Genomic DNA, 12964 nt, shown 5'->3' on the forward strand with positions numbered 1-12964 from the left:
GTCTTAACCGCGCTATCTGTGCAAAAAGTTGCACGGTTCGGGTGTTTACACGAGTCCGTACGAAATATGGAACCGTGCCGGTCAAAAATTTGACCTGCTTTTTTCAGGTCCCAAACTTGCACACTTAGCCGTTCAAAAATTCGTCCAGTTCCGCCGGTCCCGTGTAAACGCAAGGTGGAACCGTGCAAGTTTTTGTCCGTGCAAAAATTTGTCCGGACCCGTGTAAACGGGGCCTTAGTTCTATTGAAGAATCCCTCAAAAGTTTGAAAACACGGTCATATTTGACAAGTCACGTGACCAGAATAGAAAAAACCCTAAATCTGAAAGGGCGTAAAGATCTAATAATTAAAATCAGTAATAAAAATTTGGTTTGTATCTGATCTTAAAATCGGTTGGTAAAAACGTATAAAACTGAATTTTCGGTAACTCTCTGTTACCTTCATCAGAGTTAAAATTGGTTCAGTTTTTTGCATAATAAGTTTTTTTTATACACCGCCGGTCTCTAGGGATGTTCCCAATGTTAAATAAACTTGTGGGAATTGCACATGCTCATTCAGAAGGATTATGAAGAAGGATATGTTATCTCTAATTCTTTAAAAAAAATCGGAACTTTACTTTTCTCTCAAAAGTTTTAGGGATTTTAAATTCTAGCGCGCGGTTTGGGACTGGCACTAGTTAACCGCGTGCAATATCAATTTTTTCAATGCAGTTGTCCTCCCCACGCAAAATTCACTGTTAAGCATTGCCGAACGCTCCAAAATAGCTTGCCACCAAAACTCATCTTGAGCATTTCCTTAGCAACTGCTCTAGATCTGTAGTTAAAAAGGACTCCCCTTAATGAAAAGAAGAGAACGAGCTATCGCTATTTCCTATACACTTGCGGACCTGAGGACTTGGGCAGTTTTTAGCAAATTTCAAAACAACCAAAAAACGGTAAATCATTTCAGAATCATTGGAGTTATTTTTAATTAGTATAATTCACAAGCCTTACTTTTGCCAGACTGGTCACCGTTATCACTGTTTGTTGTTTTGATGTCCGGCAACCTTCAAAGGAGCGAACAAAATGCAAATAGCTATTGTGTTTTGTGCACGGTCAAGACCAAAACATGCGAACTAAACAAAGAACTTTGTCAAGCTACTCACTACGCCCTTAGCAACCATTCGATAGCTACTGCGCACACTCGGTTGCCCGGCACCGCTATGCCGCATTGTTGAGTCGTGTAACAAAGGAAGCCCCCACCCCCCCCCCCCCCCCAATTTGGTTAATTCACGTTAGTCGCCATATTTCCTCGGGGATCGGAACGAAAACATGGCAGCACTCTCTTAAACGCCTTTCTGAACTTCCGGTAGGTCAGAGTGTAAATAAATGGGTTGCAACCGCTGTTCAGCATGGACAGTGTCATGGTGATAATGAAAAAACTGTCGGGAAATGGGCACGAGCCGTCTGTGAACGTCACACACAGCATTCCAACGAAATGAGGCAACCAGCAGAGAACAAAGGTTCCATTCACAACAAAAAGGATAAGGGCAACTTTCATCTCTTTCCTAAAAAAAAGTACAAAACAAAAGTTAGGTCTTAAACCTATCCTTGCAGCTTTTCCTGAAAGTAGACGCTAACAGAACACTGTTCTTCTCTTGGAACATATCATGTCCCAATATCTAATAATCGTTAAATGCTCGGGTTTAATATCATTGTTTATACCCATGCCATAAAAAATACAGCCAATCAGAATACAGGAAAGCCGTTGTATATTCGACGGTATTCAACCCAACCTTCCCATCGTGCACTGCGGTCTTATTCTCGAGGAAATTTAGTCAGCGTATTTTCCCACTTATCACTTGTATTGTCTTCGTATACACACTCGCCTAAAGGCTCGTGTGTATACCGAGAAAATACAAGTGACTCGTGAGATACTACTCCATAGTATACCACTTGAAAGCGTTGCATAACTAGTATTTATTACTCCGCTTAGTGGAGTACAAATAACGTGCGAAACGAGTACAAACAAGTCTCGTAAAGTCGTCTCGTTCTTCTTGACCGAACGAAAGATTACATAACGATAGATATACAGGATTTCGGAAAAAAAGAAAACAATGGATAATAAAACTCATATTAGACAATAGACATTTTAGTGTGTAGAATGCGGAACCTATTTTACTTGACATTTGTATTTTGCCTAGCTAGCGGGGCTCGTAAAAATATACAGCGTTCATCCTCTTTTAATGTCCAACAGAGCGATTTTTTAATAGGGTGAGAAAGGATTGGTTTTGGTTTTACTTCTGATTGGTTCAGAAAGTGGTGCAAGTTTTTTAAACTGATCACCAAGCGTAGCAATGCAAAACCAGAGCAAATGCGAATAACTTTCGACGCTAAAGTGAAAACCGCTCTAAGTTAAATAATTTATACATTTCCAAAAGTAATTTTCTCCGTAGTTACCTTCTTTGTCCGCCATCCTCAGTCCTCCGCTCGGACATCCATTCACGCATTCGAGCTAAGTTACCAGGCAATCTACGAGTCCTTTTTTGCGCAGGACTGGGCTCCTCTTCCTCTTTGATCACCTCCAGTTCCCTTCTAGGCGGAATTTCCTCTGTCCAGCAGTTTATTACGGGTGAAACAGCAGGAGCGAGACTGTCAGTGGGACTCACTCGGGACTTCCCGATTCCAACCAAGGGATTTATGCTGGCGCCCGCGGGATGTTTGCCTTTTCCAGAGGAGACTTTAGATTTTTCTGGGGAGGTCACAATAACCACGGGATTTAAATGGCTCATCCCGGTTGAACCCGAGGGACTCACGCTAGTCTTCCCTTTCCTCTTGTTAATTCTTTCCGTATGCATGTGGGAGGTTTTGTCTTGACCAGTCCCAGAAGTTCCTGGATTTCCTGGAAGGTGGACAAGATGGGCGGGATCAGGTTTCTGGTCGAATATTTTCACAACTTTTGAGGGACCTTGTATAGCAGAATTATTGTCCTCTGTTAATTTAGCGACGGTTGGTTCTGATTTGCCCTGGCTAGAAGAAGCTTTTCTCGATTCAAATTTATCCCTGTGGCTCTCGGAATCTGCAATAAAAGGGCGGTTTTCTTTTCCGAAAACAATTTTTCCGGGATTCTTGCCTTTCTTCTCCTTTTTCCCATCAGCCACCTCTGCGTTACTTTCATCCGGGATAGCAGGGTGATTTGGCTCCGATACACTGAACCTGCCAATCACCGCCGGAGGTTGCACATGGGCCTGGTGACATGCGGTTTTCATGACACTTGTGTAACACACGATTGTCACGATCAGTGGAGTTCCGAAACACGTCACGGTGACAAAAATCATGAAGGCCTTGTCGTACTCAAATTGGACAGTGCAGATGAACTCGTAGGGCAGGTAAACATACCTACAACGACAAGAAACGAAGGTTAACAAAAAATATCTTTTGTTCTTATTTGATATTTAATTCCATTAAAAAACGGGCCGTTAAAAGAGTCATCCTCCTTCTCAGATATTTTTTATTAGTATATACTAAACAAGTGAATAGTGCTGTTCGCACGCGCTGATTGGTTAACTCGGAGGTGATTAACAAAGTACTATTCACCTCCGAGCAGCTAAAGAGAAGCAAACTGCCTTTGCGCGTCGCTTTGTTTACCGAAAGTGATGTTTTAGTCCGCTAGTTATTCAACTTGTGTGGTATATACTAAAGCAATTATTCACCTGAGTGTCGGTGAATGTGGTGGATATTTATACTTCACCTATACTTCGATGATAAGTAACGACGCTAGTTTATTCCTCTGCAAATTAATGAGATTCCCCGCAAAAAACGAAGTATTTTGGACGGGGAGGGGGCCTAATGAACTTAAAGTGCAATCAGTTTCCATGAAATAAAATCCAACGAAGGAGAATTTATGCAATATCCCTTGAATGGGTTGAAGTTATATCAACGTCATTTTTCGAAAGAAATAGTTAAGACACGAGTTTTCTTTTACTACATTACTACTTTTTAAGAAAATACGCCATAATTATAAATATTTGACAAACCTTGACCATCCGAGTACAGGAAGAAAGGCAACAAATAAAGCATGAAGCCAGATGTAGACCAACACCATCCTCGCCCTCGCGAATGTCACCCAAGAGCGGTACTCCAGTGGATAAACGATCGCCAGCCACCGATCAACTGCGACTGCAGTAAGTGTCAGCACGGAGGCGATACAGAAGAGCGAGTTTGTTAGACCACTTATCGTGCACAAAGTTTCTCCAAATATCCACTGATCGCGGAATGCTGAAGTAGCTATCAGAGGCATTCCAATTACCGACTGAAGAAGATCTGCGACCGCGAGATTCGCAAGGAACATCCCTGTCACATCACGTAACGGTTCGTAACGAATTATCGCGAACAACGTCAGCACGTTTCCGACCACGCCGATGATTACTATTCCGATCATGACGATACCCGTAACAAACCCGATATCGACCGGCATCTTGGGCAATACGGGTATTTACCGCACGGTTAACAATGCAGTACGGTCATTTATCGCACGGTAAGGCATGCAATACAGTGTCTTGACGCAACTGATCATCCGCTAAAAGGAATGGCAGTATTACCAATGCTGCTGTTAAGGTGTTTCTTCTATTCTAGAAATGTAATATGTAAAATAAAATGTAATAATGCTTTCGTAAGCATCAGATGATCAGGGGTTTTCTGGAAAGAAAAGTCTGCAGCTAGAAAAGGCACACATACCTCAAAGACACATACCTCAGAGACTGTTGCTCAGCTTTGAGATCAGTCCAACTTTGCTGTCAAAAATGACTACTGCTCTTTTTACAGGATATTTTTTTCCAGCGAATAAAACGCCATACATTGAAGAGAAACTTGTTAAAAGAGCTGAGGTTCCGTTTTTTTTGTTCAGGTGTTTTGTGGAGAATAAGCCGCTTTCGTCATGGAAGCCTACAAAGTCAAACTTAGTCAGCTGAGATAGTTTTTTGTATTTGTTGTGAAACGAAGCACGGTTTGAAATTTTTAAATAGTAATTCGGATATAAACGAAAGCTAAGCATCTTTTCAGTTGATATATATGAGGACTTTACAGAAAATTATTTTTCTCAGGAAGTAATTATTGCAGGCATTATACTCGAATTCAATGTAAAAAATTTTAATAATATACTCATTATTATCTTCAAAAAAACAAACCATTAAAGCGTAGGAATAATTGGAAATGATCATGAGAAAATTGTGTTTGTTCATCGTGGACTTTTTTCCATCGATGGGCCTCGTTGAAAAATGCAGTTCTCGCACGACGGGAAAAATCTTCCCTAAATTTAATAGTAATATCAGGACTTAACAGAATTTTTTTTTTTTCAGGAAGCAATTATTGCAGGCATTATACTCGAATTCTATGTAAAAAAATTTTTGAAATGTACTCATTATTGTCTTAAAAAACAAACCATTAAAGCCTAGAAATAATCGGAAATTACCATGAGAAAATTGTGTTTGTTCATCGTGGACTTTTTTCCCTTGATGGGCCTCGTTGAAATATGCACAAAGGGAATAAAATGAAACGGGAAAAATCTTAATTTAAAAGTACTATTTTCAAAATATGATTCACATTTTTTTTTTCGAGAAGTAATCTTAAAATTTTTTATCAAGTTTGTTTGGTTGATGTCATAGCAGTAGGCCTTTTTCATTCCTTTTGTGAAAGGAACTTAAAAAGCAACAAGCACTTGCAAATATTCTGCAAATTTTGTTTCCTGTTTGAAACGAAAAACGTGCTTTCGGAGTGACGTTCGTAAAAAGAAAGACACCTATTCACCTATTCAAAGTTTCTTTCGAGAAGTAAACTTAATATTTTTATCAAGTTTGTTTGGTTGATGTCATAGCAACAGGCCTTTCGATTCCTTTTGTGAAAAGAACTTTAAAAGCAACAAGCACTTGCAAAAATTGCGCAAATTTTGTTTCCTGTTTGAAACGAAAAACGTGCTTCGTGACGTTCATTTGGTTGATGTCATAGCAACGATCCTTTTTTATTATTTTCGTGAAATGAACTTAAAAAGTAACGAGCAATTCCAAATTTTGTTTCCTGTGTGAAAAGGAAAACGTGCTTTCGAAGTGAGGTTCGTAAAAAAGACACCTTTAATTATGAACACTTGTCTCCAATGACAACAGGCGCATTCTGATTGGCTCTCTGATAGTAGGAAGTTCGCAATACGGTCTGCAAAAATAAACCTCTGACGAAGTTGTCTCGCCAAATTGTGTTTTTAAAAAAAAAAAACAATTTGTTAAGTAGACGACTTTTTTCTTCACGTGTGGCGAACAATTTTTGGTCAAATTTCATATTTCCATGATGTCACAAAAGTGCATGCGTTTGCCGAGAACGGATGCATTTATTTATCAGTTAAATAGGTTTTGTGAAAAGCTTTATTGAACTATAATGTTCAGTTCGTATTGGCGAATACTGTAGGGTTCCGACCATGCTAGTTTAGTATCATCTGCGTACAACAGCTTTCTGATGTATTTTTTTAATTTCAAACAGAAAAAACTACTTACCACGCTAACAAAAAGAAAAAAAATACTTATAATGGAAGAACTACAAGAAAAGAAATTTACATCAAGAAAGTTGCACTAATTACACTGATGCTTTACTTACTTACATTGCCATATTATATATCTTGTATCACTTGTACTCAGCAAGAAGTATTAAAATTTTAACCTGAAAACGTAAAGAAAATTTCTGAAAATAGGGGACAAAAACCACGAGAATATGGACACCGCCATAATGTCATTTATGTAGAGGCCGACGTGTATAGTAAACATTTTAGTGTTATCATCTTATAGTAATTTCCATGTGGCTGTTCAGAAGGTTGGAATTCGGCATACAGTTGACTCCCGATAACTCGAACCTTCAAGGGAAATCGAAAAAGGTTCGAGTTATCGGGAGTTCGAGTTATCGAGGGTAAAATTAGTAAGAAAATGACCTGAAGGGGAATCGAAAAAGGTTCGAGTTAGCGGGAGTTCGAGTTATCGAGAGCAAAATTAGTAAGAAAATGACCTGAAGGGGAATCGAAAAAGGTTCGAGTTAGCGGGAGTTCGAGTTATCGAGAGCAAAATTAGTAAGAAAATGACCTGAAGGGGAATCGAAAAAGGTTCGAGTTAGCGGGAGGTTCTAGTTATTGAGGGTTCGCGTTGTCGGGATTCAACTGTATAGCCGTTCTTCGATAATCAAATTAAATATAGTTGAATCCCGATAACTCAAACCCTCAATAACTCGAAACTTATTGGGAATCAACTGTATCTTAATTTCCGTGGTTTTATTCACATCATACAAGGAGGAGGGTCTGGCTGGGGGTTTAGAGTTAAGTATTATTTGCCCATAATTTTCAGTGTTCGCTGTTACATTGGCCAATTTTTAATATTTACTGCTTTCGGCGAAAATGCTGTTTCTCGTGAAACATTTTAACATTGTAAATTCTTATCTGCTCTCCAAAATCGGATAAAATCACTCATGAACTTAGAGAAAATTTTCGATTTATCTACGGAAATTTTTTGTAGTCTTTGGACACCTTCGGTAGTCTTTGGAAATCTTCGGCAGTCTTCGGGAATATTCGGTAGTCTTCAGAAATCTTCTGAACTGATCGAAAATCGTCGGAAAATGGCTGGAAACTTCTTTATATTCTATACAAAATAATATTGGCCTTTTTGGAGTCGTTTTTGTTTCTTTTTGGAGAAAATTTACTGTTACAGTGAATTTTTTACTGTTAGTGTTAAAATGCCTAAAATTTTACTGTTTCATGCTACAGAGCCAAAAAATTAAGTGTTCAGTGTTATCGAGGTATCCCCATTCAGACCCTCAAGGAGTGTGTAAGACATGCGTTCGTCCTCATTCCTCGTGACCTTCGAGGAGAACACATCAGAGAATTTTCCCGCCTCCATCTCTTCATCGCTGTCTCTGGCCGTTACTTTTGCTTACGGCTGGGCCTGTTTTCACGCCCACCTGTGCTAACGATCCGTCGTAATTAAATTGTCACTGAAGTTATTTTAGTCAATAAATCACCACCCTCGTGGCCAAATTATTCCATCTTGGATATCACACTTTTGGCCTGGGTTAACAATTAAAAGTACTCGAAGGCATCTACATAAAGTTCAGTTTTTTCAAACTACAACTTCTTAAAATATAACTACTAAATGAAAGCTTGGAGGTTTTTTTCTGATGTAAGTTTAGTTAATTCACATTGGTTTCCATATTTTAATAATTTCCTGTGTGATCGGAACGAAAACATGGCAGCACTCTCTTAAACGCCTTTCTGAACTTCCGGTAGGTCAGAGTGTAAATAAATGGGTTGCAACCGCTGTTCAGCATGGCCAGTGTCGTGGTGATGATGAAAAGACTGTCGGGGAATGGGCACGAGCCGTCTGTGAACGTCACACACAGCATTCCAACGAAATGAGGCAGCCAGCAGATAATGAAGGTTCCATTCACAACAAGAAGGATAACGGCAACTTTCATCTCTTTCCTAAAAAAGTACAAAACAAAAGTTAGGTGTTTAGCCTATCGTTACAGCGCTTTGATATTGTTTCGAGGTATTTGAGCGCAGTTATTCAAAATTAAATATTTCGTAATCGTAGCCATTCGCTCAGGTCCTTTTATGTTGTAAACTATTTATCGCTATCAAAGACCTTTTACCAAAAGGGGGTAGTTTTTGCTTAAGTTTGTTGAAAGATATCTACTGTCAATTGTAGGAAACCACATGATGTTGCAAAAAAACTCCATTCTTGATTTACCTAAAAACGCTCCTGAAGATTGCAGATTTTTGTGAAATTTCGTCTACAAGTAATCAATCTGCCATACTTTTACAGTTGACTCCCGGGAGTTCGAGTTATCGAGAGCAAAATTAGTAAGAAAATGACCTGAAGGGGAATCGAAAAAGGTTCGAGTTAACGGGAGGTTCTAGTTATTGAGGGTTCGAGTTATCGGGATTCAACTACACTGTACATATCAAAAAATGAATACCAAGAGTCATTCTGGATTTCGAAAAAATCTAGTCTAGTCCCTGGACTCTCCCTTCCGCGCGCCCTTTATAGGGGCTGAACCTGCCTCGTCCCCAGGCGTCCTCCTCCTTGGTAGTGCACGGTTCGCTTGGTGTTGTGGGACTGACGTACACAATTTGCTTGGCGTTGTGGGCCATCAACCCCCGCGCTTCCTGTTTTCCCGCCTTACCGCCTTTGCCGTCCGGCCGACCGGCGCCTGGGGACGAGGCAGGGGCTAAACCCAGGCGCGCGGAAGGTAGAGTACAGGGACTGGACTAGAAAAAACCAGGCGTGTTTAAAAACAAAAGAAAACAACAATCGTTGCTATGGTAACCACTGCTACTAAGAAAACAGTAAAAAATCAAACTTTGGTCATATGTTATCATTATGGTGTAGTTTGGCAAAACTCGAAGATTAGCTTCCTAGTTAATTTTCATTTTCAAAACAACCACCCACGGGATGAAAAAAAATATATCGAGCCTCCTTAAGTCAATCTCCAATCGTGGTGATGCAAAACCAATGCGAATGCGAATAACTTTCGACACTAAAGTGAAAACTGCTCCAAGTTATACAGTCAACTCTCGCCTTAGCGCCTTGTGGACATGACACCCCGTTATTACGGACAGAAGTCGAAGTCCCGGCGAATAAGAATTACTGAAAATAACTCTCGCTACTACGGACTCCCTTTATAACGGACACCAAATTGTGGGCTCGAAGGTGTCCGTTATATAGGGAGTTGACTGTTTTATTTATACATTTCCAAAAGTAATATACTCCTTACTAACCTTTGTCCACCATCCTCAGTCCTCCGCTCGGACATCCAGCTACGCATTCAAGCTAAGTGACCAGGCAATCTACCAGTCCTTTTTTGAGAAGGACTGGACTCCTCTTCCTCTTTGATAACCTCCAGTTCCCTTCTTTGTGATATTTCTTCTGTCCAGCGGTGTACTGTCGGTGAAAAACCAGCAGCGGGACTCACGCAGGACTCCCTGATTGTACCCGAGGGATTAATGCTGGTGCCCGCGGGATTTTTGCCTTCTTCTTTGATAACCTTCTGTTCCCTTCCTTGCGAGACTTCCTCTGTCCAACGATTTATTTCCGGCGAAACAACAGCAGCGGAACTCACGCGGGACTTCCCGAATCTACCCGAGGGATTAATGCTGGCGCCCGCGGGAAGTTTGCCTTTACCATTGGGTATTTTGGAGCTTCCTGGGGAAACCACAGTAACAACGGGATTTAAATGGGTCATCCCGGTTGAACCCGAGGGACGCACGCTAGGCTTGCGTTTCCTCTCGTTTATTCTTTCCGTCTGCATGTGGGAGGTTTGGTCTTGACCAGTTCCAGAAGTTCCTGGATTTCCCGGGACGAAGACACAACGAGCGGGATCGGTTTTCTCGTCGAAGATCTTCACAATTTTTGAGGGACCTTGTAGTTGTATAGCGGAATTATTGCCCTCTGTTAATTTAGCGACGGTTTGTTCTAATTTGCCTTGGCTAAAAGAGGCTTCTCTCAATTCAGATTTATCCCTGTGGCTCTCGGAATCTGCAATAAAAGCGCGGTTTTCTTTTCCACAAACAATGTTTTCGGGATTCTTGCCTTTCTTTTCCTTTTTCTCATCGGCCACCTCTGCGTTACTTACATCCGGGATAGCAGGGTGATTTGGCTCCAATACACTGAACCTGCCAATCAGCGTCGGAGGTCTCACACGGGCCTGGTGACATGCGGTTTTCATGACACTTGTGTAACACACGATTGTCACGATCAGTGGAGTTCCGAGTTCCGAAACACGTCACGGTGACAAAAACCATGAAGGCCTTGTCGTACTCAAATTGTACAGTGCAGATGAACTCGTAGGGCAGGTAAACATACCTACAACGACGAGAAACGAAGGTTAACGAAAAAAAATTTTTGTCCTAATTTTATATTTAATTCCGTTAAAAAACGCAACCAAAACAGTGCTATTTAATCGACATAAGCTTTATCTGCCGACTAGAAAAGATTTCTTTGACCCAAAGCTCATAAACTCGAAATTTTTGAAGGAAGGATTATGCTAATTCACGCAACATCTGTGAATTCTGCATGTAAAGGCGGGCTATGTTTCAGCCGTTTAGGGGTAACTCGGTTAGCCTGGGCACCCTCCCACCATAAAACAGGCCCTAAGTAAGATAAAATTTTCTTGACAAGGCATAAGGCCTGCGTCTAAAAATAGTGTGACGATTATTTTTGACGGGGAGGCCGGGGCCTAAGGAATTTAAGGTGCAATAGGTTTCCATGAAATAAACTCCAACGAGAATATCCTTTGAATGGGCACAGGTAGCCCAAGCTACGAATGTGTTGACCTTTGTATTGTTACGTAATTTGAGCGATTTGCATATTTACACTATTAGGAACTGTATGGGGAAAGAAATAAAGCCATAAATTACTAAAAAATAACTCTTAAAATTTAATGAAAATCACTCATCTGAACTCCTGTGTTGTTCTTTTTTTGGACTGAGTGGTTGATTAGCAGATTTGGAGCGATTTCTTGAAGTTATAGTTCCAACGGTTTGTATATATGGAGAAGAAGCCGTAGGAATCGCTACTCCAAGAAATCGCTCCAAATCCGCTAAAAAACCACCCCGTCCACACAAAGAACAACACAGGAGTTCAGGCGAGAGATTTTCATTAAAATTCAAGAGTTATTTTAGTAATTTTCGGCTTTATTTCTTTCCCCATACAAATATCGCTCAAATTACGTAACAACGCAAAGGTCAACACATTCGTGGCTTGGGCTACCTGTGGAATCGGTTGAAGTTCTACGTTATTCTTAAAGAGAAATAGTTAAGACACGAGTTTTCTGTTGCTACATTACTACTTTTCAAGAGCTACAGAGTAAGATAATTTGAATATTTGACAAACCTTGACCATCCAACTACAGGAAGAAAGGCGACAAATAAAGCATGAAGCCAGATGTAAGCCAACACCATCCTCGCCCTTTCGACTGTCAGCCAAGCACGGTACTTTAGTGGATAAACGATCGCCAAGTATCGATCAACCGCGACTGCAGTGAGCGTCAGGACGGAGGCGATACAGAAGAGCGAGTTCGTTAGACCGCTTATCGTGCACAAAGTTTCTCCAAATATCCACTGATCGCGGAATGATGAAGTAGCCATCAGAGGCATTCCAATTACCGACTGAAGAAGATCTGCCACCGCGAGATTCGCAAGGAACATCCCTGTCACATCACGTAACGGTTCGTAACGAATTATCACGAACAATGTCAGCACGTTTCCAATTACGCCGATGAGAATTATTCCGATAACGACGACACCCGTTACAAAACCGATATCGACCGGCATCTTGGACGGTCAGTTCTTCTTTAAAAGTTCTAAAAATGTGAAAAAAAAAAGAAATAATGCCTTTGTTAGCATCAGATGATCTGGGGTTTTCTTGAAAGAAAAGTCTGCAGCTAGATAAAACACAAATACCTCAAGGACGATTGAGGACATACCTAGCTTTGAGTTCAGTCAGTCTACACTGCTCTCAAAAATGACATCTGTTCTTTTAAGGATATTTTTTCCAGCGAATTAAACGCCATACGTTGAATAGCGACTTGTTAAAAGAGCTGAGATTCCGTTTTTTTGTTCATCAGGTTCTTTGTGGAAAATAAGCCGCTTTTTTCATGGAAGTTACCTTAATTTTGCGGTGTTGATTTTGCGATTTTGGCGAGACAGTATTTCGCGGGGAATTACTTTTGCGATTTGGTCAAAAAGTACGTTAAAAACCTTAAAATATTTCAAAAAAACGTTATAAAACACGTTTTGCGGGTCCTTAATTAGCGCTTTTTTGAGAATCGTGAAATTAAGTACCAATAAGATACAAAGGCAGCTGCGATAGTCTTTAGTGTTCGTTGTAAAACAAAGCACGGTTTGCATCGAGAATCTTTTCAGTTTATATATCAATACTTAAGGTATCACGGAAGGAAAATTGG

The 12964-nt window shown here is 40.4% G+C and overlaps 1 protein-coding gene and 1 pseudogene across 2 annotated transcripts; both read right to left on the reverse strand.

Moving 5' to 3' along the window:
* Positions 1–1262: 1262 nt before the first annotated feature.
* LOC144664298 (octopamine receptor-like) lies at positions 1263–4454 on the reverse strand. Its single transcript, XM_078525401.1, has 3 exons — positions 4015–4454; positions 2438–3412; positions 1263–1545 (listed from the first exon to the last, which is right to left on the reverse strand). The coding sequence occupies exons 1-3, from the start codon at positions 4452–4454 to the stop codon at positions 1263–1265; spliced, it is 1698 nt and encodes a 565-aa protein (XP_078381527.1).
* Positions 4455–9791: 5337 nt separating this feature from the next.
* LOC144664299 (uncharacterized) lies at positions 9792–12332 on the reverse strand (annotated as a pseudogene). Its single transcript, XR_013572766.1, has 2 exons — positions 11893–12332; positions 9792–10863 (listed from the first exon to the last, which is right to left on the reverse strand). The product of XR_013572766.1 is annotated as an uncharacterized LOC144664299 (transcript).
* Positions 12333–12964: the final 632 nt, after the last annotated feature.

Source organism: Oculina patagonica, chromosome 8 (genome assembly GCF_052425735.1).
Source record: "Oculina patagonica isolate OP01 chromosome 8, crgOcupat, whole genome shotgun sequence".
In the NCBI taxonomy this organism is placed as follows: Eukaryota; Metazoa; Cnidaria; class Anthozoa; order Scleractinia; family Oculinidae; genus Oculina; species Oculina patagonica.

Bases quoted from the DNA above. Each gene is read 5' to 3' on its own strand.
- LOC144664298 (XM_078525401.1), bottom strand. From the start codon at position 4,454: ATGCCGGTCGATATCGGGTTTGTTACGGGTATCGTCATGATCGGAATA. The intron at 3,413-4,014 runs GTTTGTCAAATA...TAAGAACAAAAG, and splicing joins CCTGTACTCGGATGGTCAAG to ATATTTTTTGTTAACCTTCG. The intron at 1,546-2,437 runs GTAACTACGGAG...ACTTTTTTTTAG, and splicing joins GAGGATGGCGGACAAAGAAG to GAAAGAGATGAAAGTTGCCC.